At 27.4% G+C, this 25,548-nt stretch overlaps 4 protein-coding genes across 9 annotated transcripts; 3 read left to right on the forward strand and 1 right to left on the reverse strand.

Annotated features, from left to right (window-relative positions):
* Positions 1–345: 345 nt before the first annotated feature.
* LOC106793973 lies at positions 346–6,771 on the forward strand. Its single transcript, XM_014761307.1, has 22 exons — positions 346–438; positions 616–848; positions 930–1,175; positions 1,287–1,445; positions 1,513–1,655; positions 1,727–1,874; positions 1,968–2,152; positions 2,239–2,558; positions 2,633–2,808; positions 2,897–3,114; positions 3,200–3,419; positions 3,512–3,713; positions 3,831–4,047; positions 4,114–4,271; positions 4,334–4,479; positions 4,564–4,697; positions 4,789–4,918; positions 5,001–5,183; positions 5,261–5,590; positions 5,705–5,960; positions 6,060–6,339; positions 6,451–6,771. The coding sequence occupies exons 1-22, from the start codon at positions 426–428 to the stop codon at positions 6,620–6,622; spliced, it is 4,269 nt and encodes a 1,422-aa protein (XP_014616793.1). The 5' UTR covers positions 346–425; the 3' UTR covers positions 6,623–6,771.
* On the reverse strand, positions 6,590–9,867 carry LOC106793977 (sprT-like domain-containing protein Spartan). Of its 2 annotated transcripts, XM_014761314.1 has the most exons (5): positions 9,498–9,867; positions 9,224–9,384; positions 8,821–8,929; positions 8,629–8,748; positions 6,590–8,560 (listed from the first exon to the last, which is right to left on the reverse strand). In XM_014761314.1, the coding sequence occupies exons 1-5, from the start codon at positions 9,594–9,596 to the stop codon at positions 6,923–6,925; spliced, it is 2,127 nt and encodes a 708-aa protein (XP_014616800.1). In that variant the 5' UTR covers positions 9,597–9,867; the 3' UTR covers positions 6,590–6,922. The 2 variants fall into 2 exon arrangements, with proteins under 2 accessions (XP_014616800.1, XP_014616801.1); XM_014761315.1 differs by lacking the exons at positions 9,224–9,384; positions 9,498–9,867 and adding an exon at positions 9,003–9,216.
* A 313-nt stretch (positions 9,868–10,180) lies between these two features.
* LOC106793974 (sentrin-specific protease 6-like) lies at positions 10,181–22,349 on the forward strand. 4 transcript variants are annotated; one of them, XM_014761308.1, is made up of 20 exons: positions 10,186–10,391; positions 12,377–12,762; positions 13,703–13,830; positions 14,057–14,229; positions 14,348–15,256; positions 15,341–15,528; positions 15,930–15,969; positions 17,296–17,463; positions 18,185–18,323; positions 18,509–18,715; positions 18,810–18,980; positions 19,093–19,269; positions 19,398–19,552; positions 19,703–19,785; positions 20,000–20,332; positions 20,588–20,855; positions 21,016–21,092; positions 21,190–21,409; positions 21,486–21,931; positions 22,087–22,349. In XM_014761308.1, exons 2-20 carry the CDS (start codon positions 12,521–12,523, stop codon positions 22,202–22,204), a joined length of 4,242 nt encoding a protein of 1,413 aa, XP_014616794.1. In that variant the 5' UTR covers positions 10,186–10,391; positions 12,377–12,520; the 3' UTR covers positions 22,205–22,349. The 4 variants fall into 4 exon arrangements, with proteins under 4 accessions (XP_014616797.1, XP_014616794.1, XP_014616795.1 ...); XM_014761309.1 differs by having other exon boundaries at positions 12,398–12,762; XM_014761311.1 differs by lacking the exon at positions 12,377–12,762 and having other exon boundaries at positions 10,181–10,391.
* Positions 22,350–22,930: 581 nt separating this feature from the next.
* On the forward strand, positions 22,931–25,512 carry LOC106793978 (aquaporin-12A). Of its 2 annotated transcripts, none has more exons than XM_014761316.1 (5): positions 22,931–23,535; positions 23,831–24,059; positions 24,155–24,429; positions 24,678–24,816; positions 24,907–25,512. In XM_014761316.1, the coding sequence occupies exons 2-5, from the start codon at positions 23,879–23,881 to the stop codon at positions 25,101–25,103; spliced, it is 792 nt and encodes a 263-aa protein (XP_014616802.1). In that variant the 5' UTR covers positions 22,931–23,535; positions 23,831–23,878; the 3' UTR covers positions 25,104–25,512. The 2 variants fall into 2 exon arrangements, with proteins under 2 accessions (XP_014616802.1, XP_014616803.1); XM_014761317.1 differs by having other exon boundaries at positions 22,931–23,294.
* The last annotated feature ends 36 nt before the right edge of the window (positions 25,513–25,548 follow it).

Genomic DNA, 25,548 nt, shown 5'->3' on the forward strand with positions numbered 1-25,548 from the left:
TGTTTTATTCAATGATAATAATGAATACGAACAATGGAGATATCATAAGAGTATTTAACAAAAAGTTTATTTTATGTTGCATGCTATTGCAACAAATATATTAAATGTAATTTATTCAATGATATATAAATAATATTATATCTTTTATTTAAAAGTTTTAAATGTTAGCATCAATTCTTAGAATCTTTATCTTGTATTTATTTATTCCTATTTTATAGAGATTACATAAAAAAGCAAGATAATATGATATGCATAGTCTATACCATTACAGATAATTTACTGAGGGGATAATTCTCGAATACATACAAATGATGAATATAACATGAATACAAGTATTTGTGGGTCATGAAGATAAGAGTTGTAAGGGTCATCTCGTGACTTCCCTGAACTCAGTTTATTTTAGTTGAGTTACGATCACATACACCATGAGATTTACAGGTATAACTTATTTTTCTTTCTCACTTTATATTTATTAGATTAGTATTTTTTTAAAGTGAATATCGGGATCGTTAAATATAAATCTCATATTGTACAAATGTGCATTCTCTTTTTTTTCATTCTCGCTCTCCTTTCTGTGCATGTATATGTGTAGTGTGTATAATTTTTGTATTGTAGATAAAAATTTGGCTAAATATTTCCTTGCGCAGAAGCTAGGAAGGATTTTTGTTTTTATATTACTATGCAGCATACAACAAATACAGGGTTTATTTACTCCAGAAAAGGAATATAGATATTTGTATAATGCTACCTCTAGTTCAGGTGTCCTATTACCATCGGGTGCTGCATCTTCATGGGGTTTAAATGGAATTCTTGTAATACAAGCAAAAGAAAATGCTGCAGTAATGCAGGTATTTTGTTTACAGACTTTAAATATTATATTTCATTCCAACAAAAAATATGATATCGATGTATATGAATTTTATAAATAGTTGCAATCATTGAAAATGAATATCTGGAATGGCAAAATAGGAGAAAAAGGAGAAGATATAGATATTAATGAAAGCGCTGCAGACCTTTTAATGCCTTTTGAAGTTACTTATAAAATGGGACTTGTAGAAAATTTTACTATACAAAATGAACCTGTTTGGGTAACAAATATAAAACGCAGTATAGTAGGCATATTACAATTGGATCTTTCTAATATAGAAAAGCAAGCAGCATTCCATTCTACTGAAGCAAGTTATTATAATATCATAATATATCATTTATAAATAATCATTATATATAATATTCAAATAAGAAAACAATTGTTGAATATAATAATGTAATTTTTCGTATGTTTGTAGATAAATCATTATGGCCAGTGTAACATAGAATATGTTACAAGTTCCGAGAATAATGATGAAAAAATAATTAGAAAATCTTTAGATCCACGGACTTGCATCAGTCATCCCTTTCAATTTTGGACTAATGTTCCAAGAATGCAATGTCCTCATTCTGAACAAGTAGGTTTTAGCATATATTTATTTTTGTATTTGTTAATAAGTTTATTTATGTTTATAATTCCTTTAGGATCCTATTTTAAAGTCCAGCGAAAGATTGTATTATATAAGATATAACAACACTATACAAGATATTCTATATATCAATGCAACAGGAGGCATATATGTACAACCATTTCAAAGTTTCGGCGAAGCACATTTTTCTTTTGCAAAGTACGTTGTTTCTTTGTTTTTAAAATTTATTTTTTAATAGTAATAGAATAATATTTATATGGAGTATATAGGCAGAATCTTCAATTAATTACGGTACAAGACACAATGAATCCAATTTCATTGTACAATCCACATACCGTAACTTTGCAACACGAACTTCCAGAAGAAGATTTGACGCAAGGTAGAGGAATATTCGATAAGGATACTATTTTTAAAGTTGTAAGAGTTATATTTTATTTTAATCTAATTTAAAATTTTTTTGTTATCTATTTCTCAATTTCTACAATAAACAAAAATATTACACTTTTACAGATAGGAAATTTATTAGATCGATTAAGCCAAAGACTTGAAACTCCTGGTTTGGATACAGAAACAGATAATCTACATAATACAACTATTTCTATTCTTCTCTATTATCTTGGAATGTTAGATCGTACAGACTTAGAAATTGCATACAATAATACTTCAGGAACTAGTTACAAAGAAGAAACAATACGGTATAAAAATAATATATTTATTATTTTATATTTGATTTGTGTGTATACATAGAATGAAATAACTGTAATTATTTCAATAATTGTAGAAATATGTTTCTGGAAACACTTCCACAAATTGGAAGTAAAGAATCTGCTTTGTTTATATTCGATTTAATTCAAAACAGTAAAGTATCAGATATAACAGCGATACAGCTCTTAACTCAATTACCATTTCATATTCGGAAACCAGACGTACAATTATTAGTCAGTTTACAACCACTTCTAAGTTTATCAAGAAAAATTTCTACAGAAATTCAGAATACAGCGATTCTTTCGTACGGCACATTGATTTATAAAACATGTTTTGTGTCTTGCCCAACCGAAATGCTTGAAGATTATGTACGTCTCTATCTTGATAAATTCACAGGTATACTGATAAAAAGTTTTTAAAATTTAAATCTAAAGAATATAATGTCATATTAATATTGAAATATTTTCTAGAATGTACTGATTATGAAAAAAAGATGATATGGTTAGAAGGTTTGGCAAATATACAATTAGGAAGAGTAGTTGAATTTTTGGAACCTATTGCAAGTGGGAATAATGCAGAATCACGTCATTTTCGTGTACTTGCAGCTTGGGCATCTCTTCCATCTGCACCTTTCAGACCAGAGATTGTAAGAGAAAATCTACATATATTTAATTTTATTATTGAAATACTAATAATTATGTGGAGAGTTTTATTATATATCTTTTTATGTATAGATATATCCTGTATACTGGCCGATGTTGGTAAATAAAACGGAGCATTTAGAAATGAGAATAGCTGCATTGACATTATTAATTGTTTCTAATCCAACACCAAGTAGATTAATATCGTTGTATTGGTATATGCAAACTGAGCCAAATAAGCATTTATATAATTATTTTTATACAACTCTAAAATCTATGGAGCAGACAACATATCCTTGTTATCTTCACATGTAAATAAAAATTATTTTTATATTTAATGTATATTTTTTATATGTATATATATATAGATAAGTTGTAATTATTTTCTCTTTTAAGGGGAAGTATAGCAGCTCAATTTACACGTGTACTTCGTAAACCATCTAATGATGAACTGTTACTTACCGGTAATTATTTGTTTGACTACAAAGATTCATATAGAAAGTTTGGAGCCATGATTCATGGCATTGTTATAGCAAATCCTGCTACAAATATACCGGAAGCAATGCATGTTACTTTAAGTAATTATGGAAGTGGTACTACATTAAATCATGTATCTGTGAGTATAACATTTAGTTATATTTTTAATATACATCAATATCGTATATATTAATTATTGATTATACTCTATGATATGCATATTATTTATAGTTGTACATAAAAGCTGAAGGTCTACTGCATTCCTTATCAACTTATCTTGAAAATCCAACACTAGTTAAAGATGTACTGGGTCGTTATAAATTAGATCAGAAAGAAACTGCGCCAATACATTTAGAAATAATTGCACGAGTTCAACAGAAGACTGTTTTATGTTTACATTTAAATCAAATGAATATTGCAAAAATAGTTAAATGTCAGTATATTATGTTTAATTAATAGTTACATTTATATTTAATAATAACTTTGAATAATTTCTATTTGTAATTAATAAGAAAAACAAATCTAATATTGAAGAAATATTATTTTCTAGATTTAGCTTCGTTGCCAGATAATATATATCAAATTTATCAAAATACAGAATTTCATATTAATCAACAACGAATCAATATTCCAATAACTATGGAATCAATACAAGTATCTGATATGGGTACAAGTGTAAGACTTGCCATGACAGCAACGTCTTTATTTTCAATGAGAGGAAATTTTATCCATTCGGATATTGGACGTAATAATCATGTTATATTAAGGTATACACTTGCTTGGTAGTGTTAAAACTTTACAAAAATGATTCTTATTTTAATGTATATTCTTAGAACATCTATTCATGGAAGTGAAACAATTTCAAACTATAATCCGCTGGTTGATTTGTGGCACGCAGCAGAAAGAGCACAATCTATCCACGGATATCTTCCTATCAATGTTACAATTGGATTAAACGAGAGACCATTTATCACATATTATACACCAGGAGGTATGTTTATATTTTAATTTTTAAACATTGAAGATATACAATAATTCTATTTGTATTTGCAGAAGATTTTAAAATGGGAATTACTGCTCATGTAAGAACAGTTACCAACATAAGAGGATTTAATGCTCAAAACAAGTTGAAACCTATTTGTCCTAATTGTCCAATATCGTATACAGTTAGGAAAGCATTACCAATAAATAAATTAAAGGTAAATTCTTATTCAATTCACTCTATAACATTTAATATTGAAATAAAAAATAATTAAATTAAATGAAAATATATTTTTATCTAGCCAATAAATTTATTGGAACTTGAGTTTCCTGCATTGGGAGGAAAAATATTTACAAAACTTTTTGATTGCGAAAATGCAATATCACGAGAAAGAGTAATAAGTGATATATTATCGTCTCACCAAGCTAATTACCAGTAAGTTTTACGTTATTTATGTTCAAATTTTGATTGTTTATATTATATATTACTTATATAAGCGTTTTATATTTATTTCGTATTATTTAAGAATTTGGCCAGGCATGGAAGTAGTTTTGGCGGCGGTGCATTTTTTAGATTATTTTACATATGTACCACCAAAAGGTAGTTGCGGATTAACTTTTTATGTAGGACCATCTGATACATTTATGCAAACTCAAGTTGGTAGAAAATATATTATATTTTTCATGTATAGTAATTGATTTATTCATATAAAAATATTATTTTAATATTATTTGTTAGATAAAACTTGAATATGTGAAAAATAAAAAACATCACATGTTATCTTTGACTAATCGTGAACTTCATTTTCAACGTATTTTGTATCAATGGAATTTAGCTGCTGTTTATGATATGACCAGCTGGATTTCAGACAGTCTTAAAATCAAAGCAACTCAAATTACACCTGATGGAAAAATAGTAAAGGTAATTGCAAAATGTATGCATGTATTATTTGAATAGTTTGAACGTACAAATTTATTTTTTCAATATATCTTTTTCAGTTTTGTATTGAAGCTGATAGAGAAATGGACTGGGAATGGGACTTTTTAAATGTTAATCCTGCTTCCCCTTCTAAACTACAATTAGTTCTTGTTTGGGGACCATCTAATAGCGCTAAAGGTAAATGTAGTGGTACGTCAATATTATTCAATGTAATTGGCGAAGTTAGTAAAGGACAAATTGAAGAAAGTCAAAAAGAAAAATGGCCGTATGATCAGTGCCGTAAGGATTTGGAAAAAAATAATTTTGTACCATACACTGATACTTGTTATGAAACTTCAAAAGAATTATCAATTTTAAGGAAGTATCAAATTTTTCTTAAATATGAAAGTGTAAGTAGATATACAAATGCATTTGTATTGTATTATGTATTGTAATTATTCGTAATGTATATATGTTATTAATTATTTTTTTCTCTTTATTACATTTAACGATATTATTAATAGTTACCAGAGCCTTTGTCCAAAATCGTTTCGAAGTTAAGAGTTACATATGATCTACTTGGTGGAAATAGTCATTATACCAATAATTCTGGACAATTTTTTTTAAGTGCAGTCTTTCCTAAAGAATCTGACAGTAGTGTACTGGAATTAGATTCAGACAAAGTGACTATACAATATGATTCTAATTTCATAAACAATTTTTTAATACGAACACGGATCCATAAATATATAGACAGTGTTCTTTTTCATTCATTTTTTAGTAAGTTGTTTGAATATGTTTATTTGTTAACTATGATATTTATTCTTTCTTTTCAGGCATTATAAAATAAAACTCTAAATATTTTTTTACCATCAATAGGCACATGTACTATAGAACCAAATATTGTACGATCAATTTACAATACCACAATTTTATTTAACTATAGCAAAAATATTTTATTACTTGGTCAATGTTACGATGATAATCCAAGATTTGCTCTTAGAGCTTTAAGAACGAACAATAATTTAATAAATATACTTATTACCGATGAGACAGGTACAATAAAGATAGTTCAACATTTAAATGGCGGACATATATATAATGCTACATCATACGTACCGTTAGAAAAGTATACATATCAAAATTTTGGACCTAAATGGTATGCAACTTTTATTAATAAGTATTATAATAATGTAACTGATTTCACATACATATCTATAAATGTTAACAGTAAAATAATAATAATAAGAAGAAATTATTAATGTTACAGGATAAAATTGCACGATCAGTCTGTTGATATATTATTTCCTAATATTCTTTTATATATGCATTGGACGAAACAACAAGTTGTCCTTTTTTTCCCAACTTATTTAACTGAATTCAGTTGTGGTATGTGTACAGTTAATAGCCTTGTTACAAGTCATATATATGAAGAATTATAAAGTGTAATATATTATTTTATTTTATTTATATAGAAGGTAATATTTGATATTATATAAATACAAGAATGTTATAAATTTCTCTTACAATTAGTATTCTAATGTAAATATTATGATGTATGTTTAATATTAAAGTACACATAGCAGGATGTGGCACAATCATCTTATATTATTCAATTATATTAAGTATATTCTTAAGATTAAATTTAAATGAAAGTTTGCTAATATTACATCATCATTATGCAATATAACATTTTTCATATTTTCATTGATAATTCGATATATATATCTATTACATCACAACTAATATTTTTTAAGGCATGTATCCAAATGCTCGTTCATAATATTTTCTGTAAATAATTCCATGCAGACAGGACAAGGATAACTTCGATCTGTTGCACGAGCATCTTCAGAATTGCTATTGTCATTATCATTATCAGAGAATGATATAGATTCATCATTAAACATTGTACCGATACATTCTTCTAAATGATCATTCAATGACATGGTAGATGGAATAATTGTGTTGCAAATTAAACATTTGTGATTTTCATGCATGATATTAGGTTTTTTGTTTAGTTTTATATCAGGACTATCATCAATAAATATACTATTAGGTGATTCACAATCTGAAGAACTATCAATAACTATTATATTATCCGATGAATTTGACGAACATTGCTCTGGGAAACATACGTCAAAATGATTATAAATATCTGTAGTCTTAAATCTCTTATGACATATTGGACAATCTGTGGATTCAGATTCATGAGAATTTTCAACTTTTTGTCGTTTCGTTGATGATTTACGCATTACATTACTTCGTTTAGGAGTAGTAAATATGGTATCTTTAATTGGGGAAGTATCCATCTGACTATTAACATCAGAATACGGTGGAGTATCTTTTATATTATATGATTTTTGTTTATCTTCATTTTCCAAACACGAGTCTACATGATCGTTAATAATATTAACAGAAACAGTAACATTACATACAGGACAATTAACAGAGTCATTTGCATTCTGATTTAAAGTATTATTTTGATTTTTACTTGTGTTTTCTTGAACAGATTTTAAAACTGTATTATTTGTACTACCATACGATGGAGTATTTGTACTACCATACGATGAAGTATTTTTTGATGATAATATTTGCTGCTCATTATTATTTTTTATAAAAAATTTATTTAATAAATTACTTTTGCCAGTATTAGAGCCACCTATTTGTCCCGAACAAGAAAATTTAGGCGTATAATTTTTATTAACTACTTTAGGAACCGACGAACTGTTCGGCCCTCCTACACCCCATCCATGAATATTATTTGTATTATTACCAAGTTTCTTTAGTATGCCTCCTAGTTGCCTTGGATCAGAAGATTTAGGTATAGGATTTTCTTTAACTACTTTAGAAGTAGATGAATTTTTCGGTCCTCCTACATCCCAGCCATGAATATTATTCATATTATTACCAAGTTTCTTTGGAGTGTCATCTAATAATTTATTATTTATTTTTGCGTTAAGAGGACTACCGACGCTTTTAGGCATATTTTTATTCTTATTATTTCCTGATTTAAATATTTTTGATATAGGTGTAATTTGTGATGTAGATATATTGTTAGATTTATGTTGTTTAGATGAATTATCATTGTTTATTAACCAATCAGTTATACTATTTTCTTTCTGAGTATTTTTTGTTATAGCTTTCAATTTTGGATTATTCATTGTATTCTTAGTTTTAAAATTTTCCGGTTCTTTGATTTTTATAAACTTCCCACCACAACTTTGTTGATGATCTCTCCACCAAAAATCTGATGGACCTGGTGCACGATTCATCGCTCTACGTACAGTTCCAAAATATGGAGCCTTTTTATGGCAAGGTCCATCGCATCTCCACCAATGTTGTTGATACAATTTAACTTCGTCGTGAAAAGTATGATATATCTAAAGACATATAATATCTTTTTATTATTTTAATCTATGTAATTATTTATTCGTTAACATTTACATACTGTTATGTTCGTTCCAGCTTCTTTATTAATTCGATGCATATGTTTGCAAAACTCTGGTCCATGCCCATCTCTATCACGATTATTATTTGTCAAGAACAAATAACCATGAATCATTTCATGCTAAAATGATAAAAATACTTTTTATTATTTCATATGATTCATAAAAAATGAAAAAGAAACTATAAACATTACCAGTAATGTCTCAACAAGGTCTTTACGTGGTCTGAGCTTTAGCAGTGGAACACTGAGAGAAATGATACATTGTTTATTTCTCGAATGATAAGAACATATTCCTGCACAGCTGTAATAAATAATATTTATATAGACATATACACTTTAATTATATTTACAAAAATATATATTGTCGTTATTACTCTTCCTTTTTACGATATCTTTTCAAGACAATCCACGTTTCTACAGTGGCTATTTTGCTGACTTTCTTAATTCAACAACACACGGTATTCTAAAGTGGTCATCCATTCAAGTACTAGCTGTACCCATCTTTGCCTTATTTTAATGATCGTATGGGAACTAGTTTTTTCAATGAAACGAGATTGTTGCCGATAATTACAAAAATAACAAATAACATTGATACCTTGTCATCCTGTTACTCCATTTGACCTCAACAGGTAATAGAACATTCCAGAAGAAACGTGTATTAAATTGCATAAATAATGTATAAATATTAGGAGTTGGATCTATTATTTCTAACGTTTCATCCACTAACGTTTTTGGTTTGTAAGATTTGTTTTTTTGCTGTAATTAATAACAATAATAAATAATATTAACACATTTATTATTTAATGAAAACAAAGAAAACGAGAGAGAAAAAGAGAGAGATTTGATACAACAAAGCAAAAAAAACTTACGTCATCTGGAATAATTGCATTTTCTGTAACACCAACAATATTAGGTTCGTCGTGTAAATTTAATGCTAATTTAAAGTCACGATTCCTTTGTGAATTCATATTTTAATAATCTTTCCTTCAAGGATTTATACTCGAACTGACTTGAAATAACCACATCTTATAAAATACCATTCATATATTTTGAATATTCTACTTTATTTAAATCTTTAGATATTTTAATTGGCCGTTATATCATTCATATAACCTTATAGTGCACGGAAGATTGTGTTAGCAAAACGTTCAAAATACATACGGATGTGTTATTGTGATTGATATTTAAATACTAATTAGAAACATATTGTAATTAGCATAAGTCATTTATATTTTTCTAAAACTTAATTATATTAATAGTTCATTTTCTTTTCTTCTTTTTGTAAAATGTAATAAATTTTGTATTTTGTCGTAATAATAATCCCTTGATTATTTCTACATAGGATAATTATATATATTTTATGTGTTTTTATAAAAAATATACTTTTATTTCAATTGTTAGAAATAAACTTAGCGATATATTTAATTACCAATCATAATACGCAGATAGTCAAAATTATGGGTATGTATGTACGTATGTAAACAGAGGTTATATGAGATTTGAATTTTCGCGGATTTCCCGCTGTAGCCAACTTCAAGAATATCAAACCGGAAACAACTAGTTCGTGACGCAGTGGCGTAATCTTTTGCGGCCTGTCTGTTACTTTGCAATTCGTTCAGACAAACGGGCTCGTAAAATGGCGAAATTTAGTTGTTATTTACTTACGTGGTATATAACGAGAAAACTTTAAGACGAATTAAATATATTCGTAATTATTAGATTAATCAAACTAGTGCGCTATATTCATCGTATACAGCCAATTTGTGAGTATTATTTTAAAACGTTTATTAATAAATATTTCAATTCGTGAACGCACTGATGAAAACCGTTCATGCACCGAATTCTCTAATCCATACCTTTTGCTCTTAGTTAATATCGATAACGCCGCTAGATCGATTAATATAATGTCTAGCATCTTCTTTACCGTTACTTTTTATTAATTGAATTGTTTATAACGTTACATTTTTACGTTAAGGTTATGAAAAGAAAAGATTGTTCTTTTTTTCTTCAAATATCATGATCATATACACATTAGATTAAAATTCATTAATTATTATTTGTATACTTAACAATTATATTGTTTGCTTTATTCTTAACATTATACAGGATCGAATTTCGTTTAGTATCATACGCGTGATATGCGTACGAGTTTCTCAAGATCGATTCTTTTCCTTTAACTTTTAGGTTATGATTCGGATGATATATTTCATAGGACGGTCACTTTTATCAGGCAAGATTTATACGTTCTACTAATTTCATTAATTATTAAAAACAATATTAATAAATATAAATTAAGATAAATTAATAGTAAATATAAACTTAATATATATAAATAAACTAAAGTATAATTATAAAAATAATTATTTTTCTTCAACATTCGTTATTTTCATTAATTAAATTACGAACACATGGATCTTTACGCGAGATCTTATACACGAGATCTTATACACGTTTTTGTTTTTTCAAATTTTAAATTATATATTTATATGTCTCTGTATTGTACACAAACAATTAAAATATTATAAGGCGATTAGAAAATTATATTCTTTTGTCATTTGTCATGATAATTTAATTATTTAGATTATTTTTCTATTTGATTTACAAATCATTAACATACGAAAATAAAAGTAGAATGTTAACCGATGTATATGATCATGAGATAAAAATATTATGTAAAATTTCTTATTTAAATAGAAACACTGTTTTCAAAGTATTAAAGTATATAATGTGAATTTAATACTTAATGCGAAATAAAAAAATCAGTCTAGTTTTTGATATATTATTTCATTTAATAATCATATAATATTATTTACACATATTTAATTATAAGAATATAATAGAGATTAATTACATTTATGAACTATTCTGGTTTTCTAATACGATATATTGCAACAAATACTTATCCCATAGCATAGGAATAATCACTACATAACTATTTTCTAACTCATACAGTACAAAATTTATTCATGATAAATTTTTTAGGTATTTAAATCTTTGATGCACATGTTGTACAAACATTCAATATATAATATGAAATTAAATTTGATTATTATTTAATTTTATATTATTTGATATGCCAATTAAAATATGTTTTTATTAGTATTAGTATTTATTACTTATTATTTATTTTATAGCAACAGTATTTAGTATAATCAAAATATTGATATACTAGATATACTATACAATTGTATTAATGAAATTATTATGTCCTACTCATAGTTTAAAAAAAGTATTTTTTAAGTTAATAGTAATATTGCGTTATAAGCAGTATTATTTTCAAATGATAATCATCAAGGAATAATAGCAATTTGTGAAAACAATAAATTCATACATAATCTTTTGCTGCTTGATATTACAAAAACTCTTATGTATATGCTTCTGTGCTAAGTTATGCCTATTATGTAACTACTACGTCAAAAATTCAAATCTAAACAATCTTCAATTTTGACTATCGAATTTACTTACATATGCGTGAACAAATGTATTTAGTTTTTTTATTATTTTTTAATTTTCGTATTTTAATCTATTATTAAGTATTTAACTAGTTTTTATATTATTTTTCAATTTAACTTTCTTTTCTTTGTCTGCCTTTTTCTCTTTCTCTTTCTCTTATTCCAATTTTATTTTTTAAAGACATAAAATATCTTTATTGAAATATATCTTTATACGTATACATATTAATATCTCACATAGGATAAATATATTATATGAAAAATTTGTTAGAGTAATTGTAAATTATGTTTAATAGGTCGTATTGTGCACATTCTAGAAACTACATTCTACAGAAATGATATTAATGGACTGGTATATTCTGGCACAGTAGCAGCAATCAAATACTGATCTACATTGATTGAGAAAAAATTGTGTTGCGAGCAGTAAAATCTTGTGTAATATGGCACAATATTATAATTTTGTAACCAATGCCAGTGGTACATTTACTCTTGAAGAAGTACAGAGAATTTGCTCTGTAGAAGGGCAACATGTTCAGTTAGTTGAGAATATAAATAATGGTGGTAATGGTTCACAACAATTTTTGGCTTATACTCCTGCCCAACAAAACAGTGAACAAGCAATATTTTGCCAGCAAACTATTAACTTAGGGAGTCAAATCTCAGCAACGCAATTGGATCAAGGGTAACTTATGAGCATGCATTTCAAGTATTCATGTAGTAAAATGATTATCTTTTTTTGATTGATCTGAATGCTTTATAAGATGGGTATAAATCTAAATATAAAAACAAAATTTAATTCAATTTATTCATATATTATTGATTTAATGGAAGAAAAATAAATGTATCGTTAATTATTATAGATATTTATAATATTAAACTCATTAGGGATTATTTAGTATTAATTTTAATTGCTTCTCGTTTGTCTTTAGGAGAATTGTTGTACTGATACAGAAATTTTTTTACAGAATATTTATTACGAATTTTTTGGTATAATCCTTATTGCATTTGTACTCGTGTGCCTCAAAGAATATATTAATAATATCATTTTCGTTTAAACATTGTCTTCTGTATTTTTTTCATTAAATCATTGTTTTAACTTAAGTAGTAATTATCATACATCAAGATCATTACTATTTAGAAGACCTGAAATGTATTATTTTAATAGACATACAATATTACGAAACTGCTGATGTTAGAAAATAGTATGTGTAATCAGAATCTATAAAATCATAAAATAGTCCTTTCCTTCTCTTAGTGTATCAATCTTATGTTTATTTAACTCATTTACTATCTATAAGTCAATATAATACTACATAATGTACTGTAATTCATGTATGTAAATAAAAAAAATCAAAAACAAAATCTACCTTACAAAACTTCTCATATTTATGTTTCTCATGTTCGTATTTATTGTAACTTAGTTTCAAGTCTTTCAAGTGCTTCAAGTGCTCCAAGTGATTATATTTTTTTAACTACAGATGCAAAAATATATCATTATGAAAAACTGAGATTGATACATAAGAAAAAGCTAATCTGAAATATATGAAACAGATTGGTTCATTTCATCTTTTATCATAGACCCAAACAAAGTTAATATTTAATACCATTTATTTATTTTTTAGGCAAAACGTGTTTATAATTAAAACTAATGAAACACCACCACCACCTCCTCCTCCAAGTATATTAAAGCCTAATACAGTTAAAGTACATACAGCAGCTGAAAATATAGTAGATGTTGTGGATAATAGAGGTAAATATTGGGATAATTATATTTAATATTATAATTGCCATATAATAAAAAATGATTAGAATACATTTTCATGATATAAGTTCGTGATTATTCTCTTTTTCATTTTTATATAAATTTGGGTAACCAGTATATTTTGACATTTCTTTAAATTTATGTTGAAGTATAGTGTTCTCCATTATTTTTAATTTTTTTTATTAAAAATTAATATAGTAAATTAAATTTGTAGTTACTAAACCATTGGTGGAATGTAGTAATGATAATCAACAGATACAATGGGTGAAGATGCAAGAAAATAGTATTAACGTAGATGCAGTTTCGAAACAAAATACTCTTTTATCTGAAAAGAGCCAAACTGCTATTTTAAATAAGGGACAAACACAAAATAATATAGCAATATCTGTAAGTGATATTGTAATTTGCATATATTAACCATATACATTTGTAATCTCTACTTTTAATGATATTTTAATAATATGTCTTTTTTTGTTTAACTTTACATGGAAATACTGAATACCAGGGTTATAGTCCTGAAACTTCAGAAAAGAAGCCAATCAAATTCTATCAAAATAAAAACCGACTTCCTACGAATAATATACAAACAGTGTCTCCATCCATTCCTTCTGATGGTTTAAATGCAACAGATCGAGTGCAACGTTATTATGTATCAAATATTAAAGTAACTTCACCTTCATTCCATAATAAAGCAGTTAATGCAATTGGACAGAATGTAACTACAACATTTACGCGACAAGTTCGTGCATCTTTTGTTCAAGTGTCTCCAACACGACCTCCAGTTCCTAATCAGATGTCGAAAAATCCATTAAGACTACAGCGTCCAGAAATGGAACATTTAAGTCAAAGAATAAAACAAGCAAAATTACGACATTTGCAAAATGATCAACGGTCACAACAAAATATAAGAAAAAACCAAGTATCTAATATGCCACAAAAGACTGTACAAAATGCTACAGCTAATTCCTTACAAACTCAACAAGTAACAACAAATGTAATGCAACAAAAGCAATTACAAAATATTTCAACACAATTTCAACAATTACAAAAACAATCATCAGTTGCAACTGTAGAACAAAAAAATCTACATCAAATACAATCATCACCTCTTTCACCTCTTTCGCCTCAACAAAATGTGCAAACTAATTCAGATGTTGATGCTGATTGTATCTTGCAAGAAAAATGCATTGTTAAACAACAATCTTCTCCATCTCAAACAGATTCAGAAAGTAGTGCAAGTGAAAGCATTGCTTACTTACAAAAAGTTATCAATAATCCTTCCACTACAATAGTACAACGTCAAATACAAGGTAACACGGCAAAAATGTTGGTAATGTTACCAAATGGTGAACAGAGATTAATCACGTTTGATATATCTAATAATGATTGTACTGTACAAGATCTTCTGGAGCAGGTATCATTATTACTAAATAATTATTTGATTACTAATTTTTAATTCCTGTGTACATCATTTCTTATAAGATATTAATGTTAAAAGGCAAACATTACATTTGGTGGTGAAACAACTGTATGCTTAGTGTCGGATTCTACTTTTGGTATAAATTATATTGTGGAAACAGTGGCGCCAAGTAATGGTGCCATATTAAATGAAATTCATGAGCACGACAGTAACACATCGCAGGATAGTACGACTATGGGATCTCGTAATACTTCTCGTACAATTAGGTAAGATTATTTTGAAATTGGAACATTGTATTTAATCACAAAACAATAGAAAAACTACCTTAACCCTTTCGCTGCGGGTGTGTTTTTCGCGGTGGTACTCTTACTGAACGGGCTGCTGTAACGTGCATCAACAAAACTGCTGCATATACTCGTAGTATGTAAAATACGCGGCATTTTATGGAGAGCGACTATAGTCGCCCGTAGTAGCGAAGGGATTAAAAATAATCGTATATTAATCACTTCGGTACGGCGCTTAACAGTTTCGAAACCTTGCCCACAACCGGCACTTTTTGCTCTTTTACGTATCTGTGTCGATTATAGTCGACGCTCGTACCGAAGTGGTTAATAGAAGTTTATCGTATATTAATATAAATGTTTATATAAAAATTAATCTCTTTTAGTTCACCCGATGAAAATAGCAATCCCATATGTCAAAATGAGGTAAGCAAAGATTACTATTTTATATATAAAAGCATTTGGATTTATTATTTTTGATTAATTTAATTAAATTTATTTGTATCTTTTTACTTTGCCTTTTAACGGTTCGAGTCACTTCTCTATGAATACTTTCTCACACTTAATTTCAATACTACCAAAGAGTTCCTGTCTTTTTACCGCCTCTCTGGAGTCAACGACACACAGTTGACATAAGTAATTTTATTAATTAATTCGACACGTGTGTTTAATACAAATAATTAATTATAATTACTTGTGACAGTATGTTTTTTGAACGTATATTGATAAAAGTATTACATTTTAAATATACGTCACTTTTATATACACTTTTCTGTTTGTTATATTATTTTTTTAAATTTTATTTTGATGATATAACTTTTTTTTCGTTATCTTGAAAATATATAAACATTTAGGGGTATGGAATAGAGTAAATAACTTCATTATATTTCATAATATTAACACTTTGCACTGTCTGCAATCTTTGAGACGGTTTTGATCATTTCATTTTCAGTATTATTTAGATATACGTATCTTCTTTTAAAGTTTTTTATATTAGTAAGAACATATACTATCAAACGTGCATTTGTACTTTGATAAAGTTTTTGTTAGCAAATTATGACGAAATGATACCGTCGGAGGACCGCATAGTATTAATATATCATATAATAATTAATAGTGAGTTATTGTATCATGTATATAAGATATAATCATTTTTCAGGTCTTTATTTCATATACAAAAAATTCATTTATTTGTGAAATATATATGGCAGATCAATATTATATATTTGTCAATATCTGTTAGATATAATGTATTATATATATTCCAAGATTTGTATGTTCATTAATTTTAAGGATAATTTATTTATATATAGAAATTTTTTATCCTGTATATATGTAGTAGCAATATCAATAATGTGTTACATCTGTGAAAAAAAAAACTTTGTAATTTGATAAACAGTTATTTGGTCAATAGGTGTATACAAGATGAGTATTGTAAATTGAATCACCTAAATATCTTGAAAATAACACATTTTTCAAAAGAAAGTTCGTAAACGAAAGTTGGTGTAGAAACTACAACATTATTTCTTATTCAACTGTACTTTATTAACTTCTGTTTCAAACATTCTTTTTGAAAATATGTTGTTTTTGAGAATTGAATTGTTTCAATTTAAAAAACTCGTTCTGGTATATTAATGTGATATGTGAAAGTATATAAAAATAATAATTATTAATGTCAATCTGACATATGCAGAATTATTTTGTTAAGTAAATTATGGCAGAAGCTATAAGCTACATTTTGTATGGAATTAGGAGGCTACATACATCGAGGGGAAGCTTGCACTGTGTCCAAACTGTGGTATTAGCTCATTAGACTTCAACCGATGTCAACGATGTTTGAAAAAATTGCCGGAGGACGTGAAGACGATACCTATGACTGTGGGTATACAAGAAAAAAAGGAGAACATGCTGTCTGTCAATGTAAGGATTATGACTGGAATGCTTGAAGACCAGTATTGTGTATTGTGCTTAATATTACAAATTGTTTTTAAATATTATGATTGAGGGACAGATGAATGTCTAACAAATTCATATCATTCAAATTGTATTGGATTGCCTGGAAAGTTCGTGTCGGTTTATCAATCTTTATGTTCGAGATTTATATTTTTAATGTATTAAATATATTTTTCACAACATCGACATAAACTTTTCTGGCAACCATACGATTATATATTAAATTGTCCGGAAAGTTTACGTCGGTTTTGAGAAAAATGTATTTAATACATTAAACACATAATTCTCGGCACGAATTATTTTTCGAACAACCTAATACATGCTTATATAGTATTACCGAATGAAGAGAGAGAAAGAGAGAGAAAGAGAGGGAGGGAGAGAGAGAGAGAGAGAGAGAGAGAGAGAGAGAGAGAGAGAGAGAGAGAGAGAGAATGAATGAATGTGTAGTTATTAAATATTATACATACAGCATAATTTTTAAGATATTAAATTTATTAATATAATTTTAAACTTAAAAATTTTCTGTACGTCGAAGTTTCAGGTGGTATCAGTAGCAGATTTCTTCTGTGATCATTTTTTGTTACTTCCAATTCCAGATGTTTATTTTTTATTTTTTTTATCTTCTTTAGTTTCAATAAAAATATTTCTTTAAGTATCTTAGATATATTATAATGTTATATCTTTGCAGACATTTTATAAGAAAAACAATGAACGAAACTCTTCAGCAAAGTTGGAAAAATTAGAACGCGATGGATCTGCTTATAAACGTGGTAGAGGAAGAGGAAGAGTTTATGCATCAAGGGCAAAAATTGTTAATAAAGAACCAGGTATATATTTAGAATATACTATATTTTAATAATATTAAATAATAAATATAATCTATATAATATATAAATTTTGTGTTGATAACTTTTTAAACATAATATATGAAATTGCATATAGAACAAAAAACTATATTGCTCCGTAATTTTTATCTGCAACTGTATATTAATTGTATTGTTTTTTTTTTTAGAATGTTTGACCATATCATCAGATGAGGATGAAGAGGGAAAAACTAGAAAAGTAGATGGTGTTTTCAGTAATGCAGTTTCAAGTAATGCAAGTAATAATTTAAGCGAAGAAATGGAGACAATCCTTGATAAAGAACCAGTAATTACAAACAACTCTGTTTCTAGCACAAATATTGAGTTTTCATCAAGCAACGAAGAATGTACCGAAGGTAATAATATTGATTAATTTTGTCTTCAAAATAGATATCTTTATAATATATTATTCCATAATATTTTTTAATGTTAATATAATTGCTTTTATAGGTGGAAGTTTAAAAAGTGAAGATCTAAATTTTGCAAACAGTTCTACACAAAATCTCCACACAGCTATTTTATGTCGAACAGTCAGAATAGGATCATATAAATATGTTCCACCAGAGAAAGTATTAATAACTTCCAGTGGAATAAGATTTGGAATACCCTTGTTAGAAGATGGTAAGAATTAAATAAATATATGATATACATTAAATATCTTGCTCAGAGGAAACATTGGTGGTATTTGGTATTTGGTAAAGAATATATTTTTCAACGTTGTTATATATTGCAGATACGAGTTTTGTAACATTGGATGTGAAAATTCGAGATCTTGTAAAGGTATTAGTACATTTTGGAAAATCTATGCCAGTTATTTTCTTCTATACGTCTACAAGTACAGGAGCAATGATTCGCGAATTATTAGGAATGCAAGATCCAAAAGGACCGTATTATGATCCAGCTGGCAAGGGTAAGTAATATTCTAATTATACCTGATGATGAAGATCTCATATTTCTCTCTCTCTCTTTCTTTCACTCTTTCTTTCTTTCTTTCTTTCTCTCTTTCTTTCTTTCTAAAATATTTATTTTTATGTACAGATCACACACACAGGCGTATTACTTTACTACCAGATAAGATAACGGATGAATCAAAACTTGTATTGAAAAATGTATTCATGGTAAGAAAGGGCCTGTTTGAAGAATTGAATCCGAAAGAAGCTAATGATATTCTAGTACGAGCATCGCCAAAAGATGTATGTCATTTCGTTTTATATATTACTAAGTATATGTAGAATTATTATTAAGTATATCTAATTAAATAAAATAAGTCATGTGTATGTAACTCTAAAAAATTTATATTTCTCAGTTTTTAATATTTATTCAATTTTATTTTCCTCACACAGAATACACTTACTTCAGGTCTTGCTAGAAGATACAGTCAAACATCAGTCTCGAATGTATCGAGTGCAAGCAGTGGAATACAAAAGTAAGAAAATATTTCATTTTAATTAAAATAGCATATATGATTTTATTACATATATTATTTATTTACAGTAAGTAGCTTTGATATTCGGAAACAATTTGTATTTTGTCAATTTTTCTTTTATGACTAAAATTACAAAGCAACAAAATAAAAATTATATGGTATTTGAATATTAAAGTTACAATTGTATGTATTTCTAATTTACTTTATTTTACAGGATAACAGTCTATCCACCACCCCCTGCAAAAGGTGGTATAGCCATAAATACCGAAGATTATTTGTGTCTTGGAGAAGATCAATTTTTAAACGATGTTATTATAGATTTTTATTTGAAATATTTAACATTAGAAGTCTTATCAGAATCAGATCAACACAGAACACACGTATTTAGTTCGTACTTTTATAAACGCTTAACAAGTCCTCACGCTCAAGCTGGTGAAAATGCAGTGGTCCTTTCTGCGGCTGCTAAAAGGCACGCGAGAGTACAAAAATGGACTAAAAATGTCAATATATTTGAAAAAGATTTTATTGTGATCCCTATCAATGAACAGTAAGTAAACGTATATATTAAATTTATTTTATACATTGTGTACGGCACTGTGCTCGCTCAACGCGCTTCCAGGGCCCGCACATTTCTGGGTGCTCCAAAAAAACAAAAGCATGAAAACGAGATATCTTGTCACCCGGCCACAACGTTCGCCTTGCTGTAGACGAGATATCTCGTCACTCGTACGCAATGTGTTAATATATTTTAGGTATATATATTCATAGTAATAATATATATATATAACATTTATATATACAGTGCTCATTGGTTTTTGGCAATTATTTGTTTCCCTGGTTTGGTGGGTAAAGTTACTATAAATAATAAAATTCCTAAAGAAGAAGATGTGCATAAAACAATCCAGAAAAGTAAAAAATTAAAGGATCTTAAGATTCAAGCTGTAACAATTGGTACTACAACGATTACTCCAGTTACAACTACTATAACAATTGACCAAGGAGATGATGGTTCGGAAAGAGATGAAGCAGAAGGAGATGATGAAGAAATGGAAGTAGATAGTGATGACGACGTATGTCACATTAAATTATTTGTTGAACTATTAAAGATAACATTTAGAAATACATTGTTTTAATATATGTACACATATATAGCGTCTTTCACTTAACTAGGTGGTTTAGTTAGGTGAAAAACCCTGTATATTAGAACTGCAATTTTTTTGTTTATTTTAGGAAGAAACTGAAGGACAAGAAAGTAACAAAACTCAAGAAACGGATAACGGCTTTCAAAATATAGATTCTGTAAAAGTGTAAGTATAATAATAAAACTAATTTGATTATACGTTTTTTAACTTAAAGATAAGAATTAAATATAATACTGAGAAAATAATTTTATTTCTTTTTCAGTCCCTGCATATTAATATTCGACTCTCTTGCGGGTGCTAGTAGATGTCGCGTTGTTGCCACATTACGAGATTATTTGAGTTGCGAATATGTTGCAAAAATGGGAATTGAAAAAACATTTTCGAAAGATACTATTAAGGGAGCATCTCCGAAAGTTCCTCAACAATCTAATTTTACTGATTGCGGCCTATATGTATTACAATACGTGGAGAGCTTCTTTAAGGTAATTTAATAATCACATTTTTTATGCATATATATATATATATAATTAATTCAATTAAAAATGAGATTTATTTCAGGATCCCATTAAAAACTATACATTACCGATAAAAACTTTAAAAAATTGGTTTGAAGAAATAGTTGTTACAAGAAAACGTGAAGAGATATCAAAGTTATTAATTAAGTTAATGAATGTTACAAGAGGAAGTAAAAATATTGCATTGCCGGTTGTAAACTTTCCTACGCAAGATGGAAAATTAAAGCCAAAACCGGAAAATCACCTTGAAATAAAACCTATTAAACCTGAATTAGACATTAAGAAAAAGACTATGTCAGAGACAGAAACGAACTCTCGCGCAGTTAATAGCACAGTACCAGGTCAAACAGAAAGCCCAGAATCAAGTACTAATGAGGTAGTAAGCAAAACTACTTATCAGATCATTCCTTTTTCACCATGTACAAGTTCTACTAGCTCGACTGATAATTCAACGGAAATGTTGATTGATACGAAAATTCATGCAGCTAGGTATATACCAGATTATACATTTAACATTTTTTTTTGGTATAATATTGTGGTAGTTTTAAAATAATTAATTGAAATTGAAAATGGTTTTACATATATAAATATAATAGTAATTTAATTGTTATTAATATTGAACACTTGATTTCATTTTATTCTAGATCACCGAATGAAATAATATCCTATTTAAAATCTAAACGGATTCCTAGGTTAATGGTAAGAACAGACGCTCAAGATAATTCTCAGGCCGCTAAAAAGCATAAAGGAGAATCTTTTTAAGTCTTGTAAATAAATGTTTTCTTTTTTTATAACGATAAAAGTATTTTAGTTTCCAAGTTCATAAAAACACATGAAATCATTTACCTATGTAACAAAGTATGTAGTTAATAATTCATAAGAAGAATAAAACGAAAGCCCAAACCTATAAGAAATATCAACGTTTAATACGATTATCATAAACTTATAAAAATATGAATATTATGAATTAAATGATTTTCTTCATAATTTTAAAATTTTATAAATTACTTATTTTTTTTATTTAGTTTTCCTTAAAATAAATATTTCATCATCCTCTACTTTATAATCTTAAGAATTTTATATATATATAGATAATATATATAAATATATACTTAGTGTGTGTTTAAAACAACTATTACTATCGCAAATATATCTAATATTAGGAAAAAGAAAAACATTTTTTTTTGTTTTTCTTTTCTTTTTATTTCAAAGTTGTCAATATTTTAAAAAATAGAACCCAGCAATTTTTTTCATAATTATTTCTTATACAATTCTTGATAAAAAACATGGCACAATGCCGAAAAACAGTTAATTCGCGAGATTAAAAAAAAAAATATTTAGTATAACTCCCGCGATATACCTAGTCAATTAAAACTGCAACAAATAAGAATAAAAATATCATAGAAATAATTTATATGAAATAAACAGAGAATACACTTGCCCGAGTCAATCTGAATAGATGTTAAAACGCTGCACTGTTTTATAATCAAGTAATTCGGGTATCTAACAGCTATTTAAAGTCACTTTGTATGTATGCATATATGGTTGATGTATATGTATCACTTGCTAGCTTAAATAACTTGTTCGAGTTAAATCTTACTCTGTGCAGTCTATGAATACCGGGAAAGATACAAGTAGAGTAAAAGAAATGAAAAAATAGTGATCCAAATCAATGAGATTTAGATCGATTAGTGACACATAGTGATTCTTATTGGTGACAATCGTCGTACGAGTTTTAATACATATTGTTTGATTATCATCTCATCTGGAAAACAGATACAGAGAAACTTGAAACCGTTACTCGAAGCTAAGCGCGACATGTATTGCATAATGCAATAATTCCCTTAACGTTGTATGTATTCTAGAATATTAAACCTAACAGTATTGTTACAAGACACGGAACAAAATGAAAAGTAAATGAAACAATTTATGATAAAGTTTTTATTTGATCCTTTTTAAAACCAACTGACGAATCGCGTCTTAATTTATTTTTAATGAGTTATTTTTAATTTAGTTTTAATGAATTTCATTTCTTTCGAATTCATACAACGTATTTAAACGGAAATAAAAACTCATACGGAATTCTTCCTTGTGTAAGATGTAAATTTGATTAATTTTTTTCTTTTTTTACATTAACATGTAGAATGTTCTGTAATAATAAAAATTATTGGCAAACTTTATTACAATTAAAAAAGTATAGATATTTTTTGTGTAAAAATAAACCCTAATGAAAAAATGTGTAACAGAGATAAATATGTTTATTTATGCAAAACGGTCAACGTGTTAATAACTGCATCATTTAAAATATGCGTATTAAAGTATTAAATATGCGATCTTATAATTCAATTCAACACGCCGAAATTTTTAATTATTGATTATATTTTGCAGATCTTCTTACATTTCTTTATAATTTATTCTTTTAAATAATTTTTCATCATGATTCCGAACATCATTGCTTTGGCTGTATCCACTTGTTACATTCTATTAACGAGTTTAATCGCATATTGGATGAGAAGATATGTCATTTATTACATAAAAGAACCTTTGATACAATCTTTATTTCTCGAAGGAATAGCAACAGCTGAATTATGCGGTGCCTGTTTTGAACTGATTATAAGTAAGATATATATCAATAAAGAAAAATTTTAATTACAGTTCGATTTATGAAAATATGAAATACACACGAACTGTAAAAATAAATTCTCGTTATAGTTGCTGATAATTGGGGAGTATCCATGTACGCGATATATTTATTCGTATTAACGATTTGGTGGAGTTTGAATTGGGACGATGCCAGTGCTTGTCCTTATACGCATCTCGAAGAAGCTGTAGAAGGAAAGAAATCTTTGCGCATCGCTTTTCTGTTAATATGGGCAGAACTTATTGGTGGCCTCGTTGTATTTCGATATATACAATTGTTGTGGGCGTTAGAAATCGTACCTACGCACAAAAATAAAGCTTTTGAAGATTGCACTACGGATTTGCAGGTATAAAAAAGCCAAAAAATCATATCTATAATATTATATTATCATAGCATTAAATATTATTATGCTTTATTATATTGAAGGAGAAAATATTCTGTTCGAAGACACCGATACGGTGATGGACCGAATTTTTTTCTCAAGGTCATTTTTTTCGACATTTCAAAGACATCGTATTTTTCTTTTAATGGGACTGCATATTTTCACTACAACAGTCTTATAGAGAATTTAATAATTCTTCTCGCGTGTTAAAGGTGCCTGTTATATTTGGTGCACTTGTAGAATGCCTAGCAACATGTATATGCAGAATAGTATCCCGTGGATTAGGCGAATTTAATTCAACTTTCTGTACTATCATCGATTCCTTCGTTGGAACTTCTTTAGTCGTTGCAGGTTTGAACATATACTTTATTTCTTAAATTGTAAATTTACGTATGCCTATATTTATATAAAATAAATGAATGAATTTTTCTTTGTTCACAGCGTTTAATTATTCCGGTGGCTACTTCAATCCTGCGTTGGCTACATCGTTGAAGTATGGTTGTTTAGGAACAACTTTTATGGAACATGTAATTGTTTATTGGGTTGGAGCTTGTGCAGGTTCAATCCTTTCTTTGAGGGTGTACAATATGCCTTTTATTCAAAATTTTATCAATAGAAAAAAGGAGAAAAGTACTTAGAGCAATTTCTTAAATTTTCGATTGACCAAAGATTTCTTCAAAGATTTTGTGTTCATTCGTTGATTTTTATTTAAAATTAATATTTATTTCCTTTTTACCTCCTGTAGCAGTTTTTAGAATAACGTTAAAAGTTAAGTTTAACGATTGATAAAAGTGTGATAAATAAAAGACAAAAGAACGCACACATTTAGGTGTACAAAAAGTGAATTTATTATATGACAATAACTAATTCCAAGTGTACAAATTATATTGTAGAAATCTTCTAATTTGATTCATCAAGTGGAAAGATTATTTATTAAATCCTAAATTTATTAATAATATGTGTTTCTTCATATATAGGTATGAATTTAAATAAGTTATTTTCATGTATTGAAACAAAGAATGTATTCTTATAAATAACATATATATTTAAATATATTATATAATATTTTTTAAAATATAAATC

Source organism: Polistes canadensis, unplaced genomic scaffold, assembly GCF_001313835.1.
Source record: "Polistes canadensis isolate GaletaPanama2010 unplaced genomic scaffold, ASM131383v1 scaffold_21, whole genome shotgun sequence".
In the NCBI taxonomy this organism is placed as follows: domain Eukaryota; kingdom Metazoa; phylum Arthropoda; class Insecta; order Hymenoptera; family Vespidae; genus Polistes; species Polistes canadensis.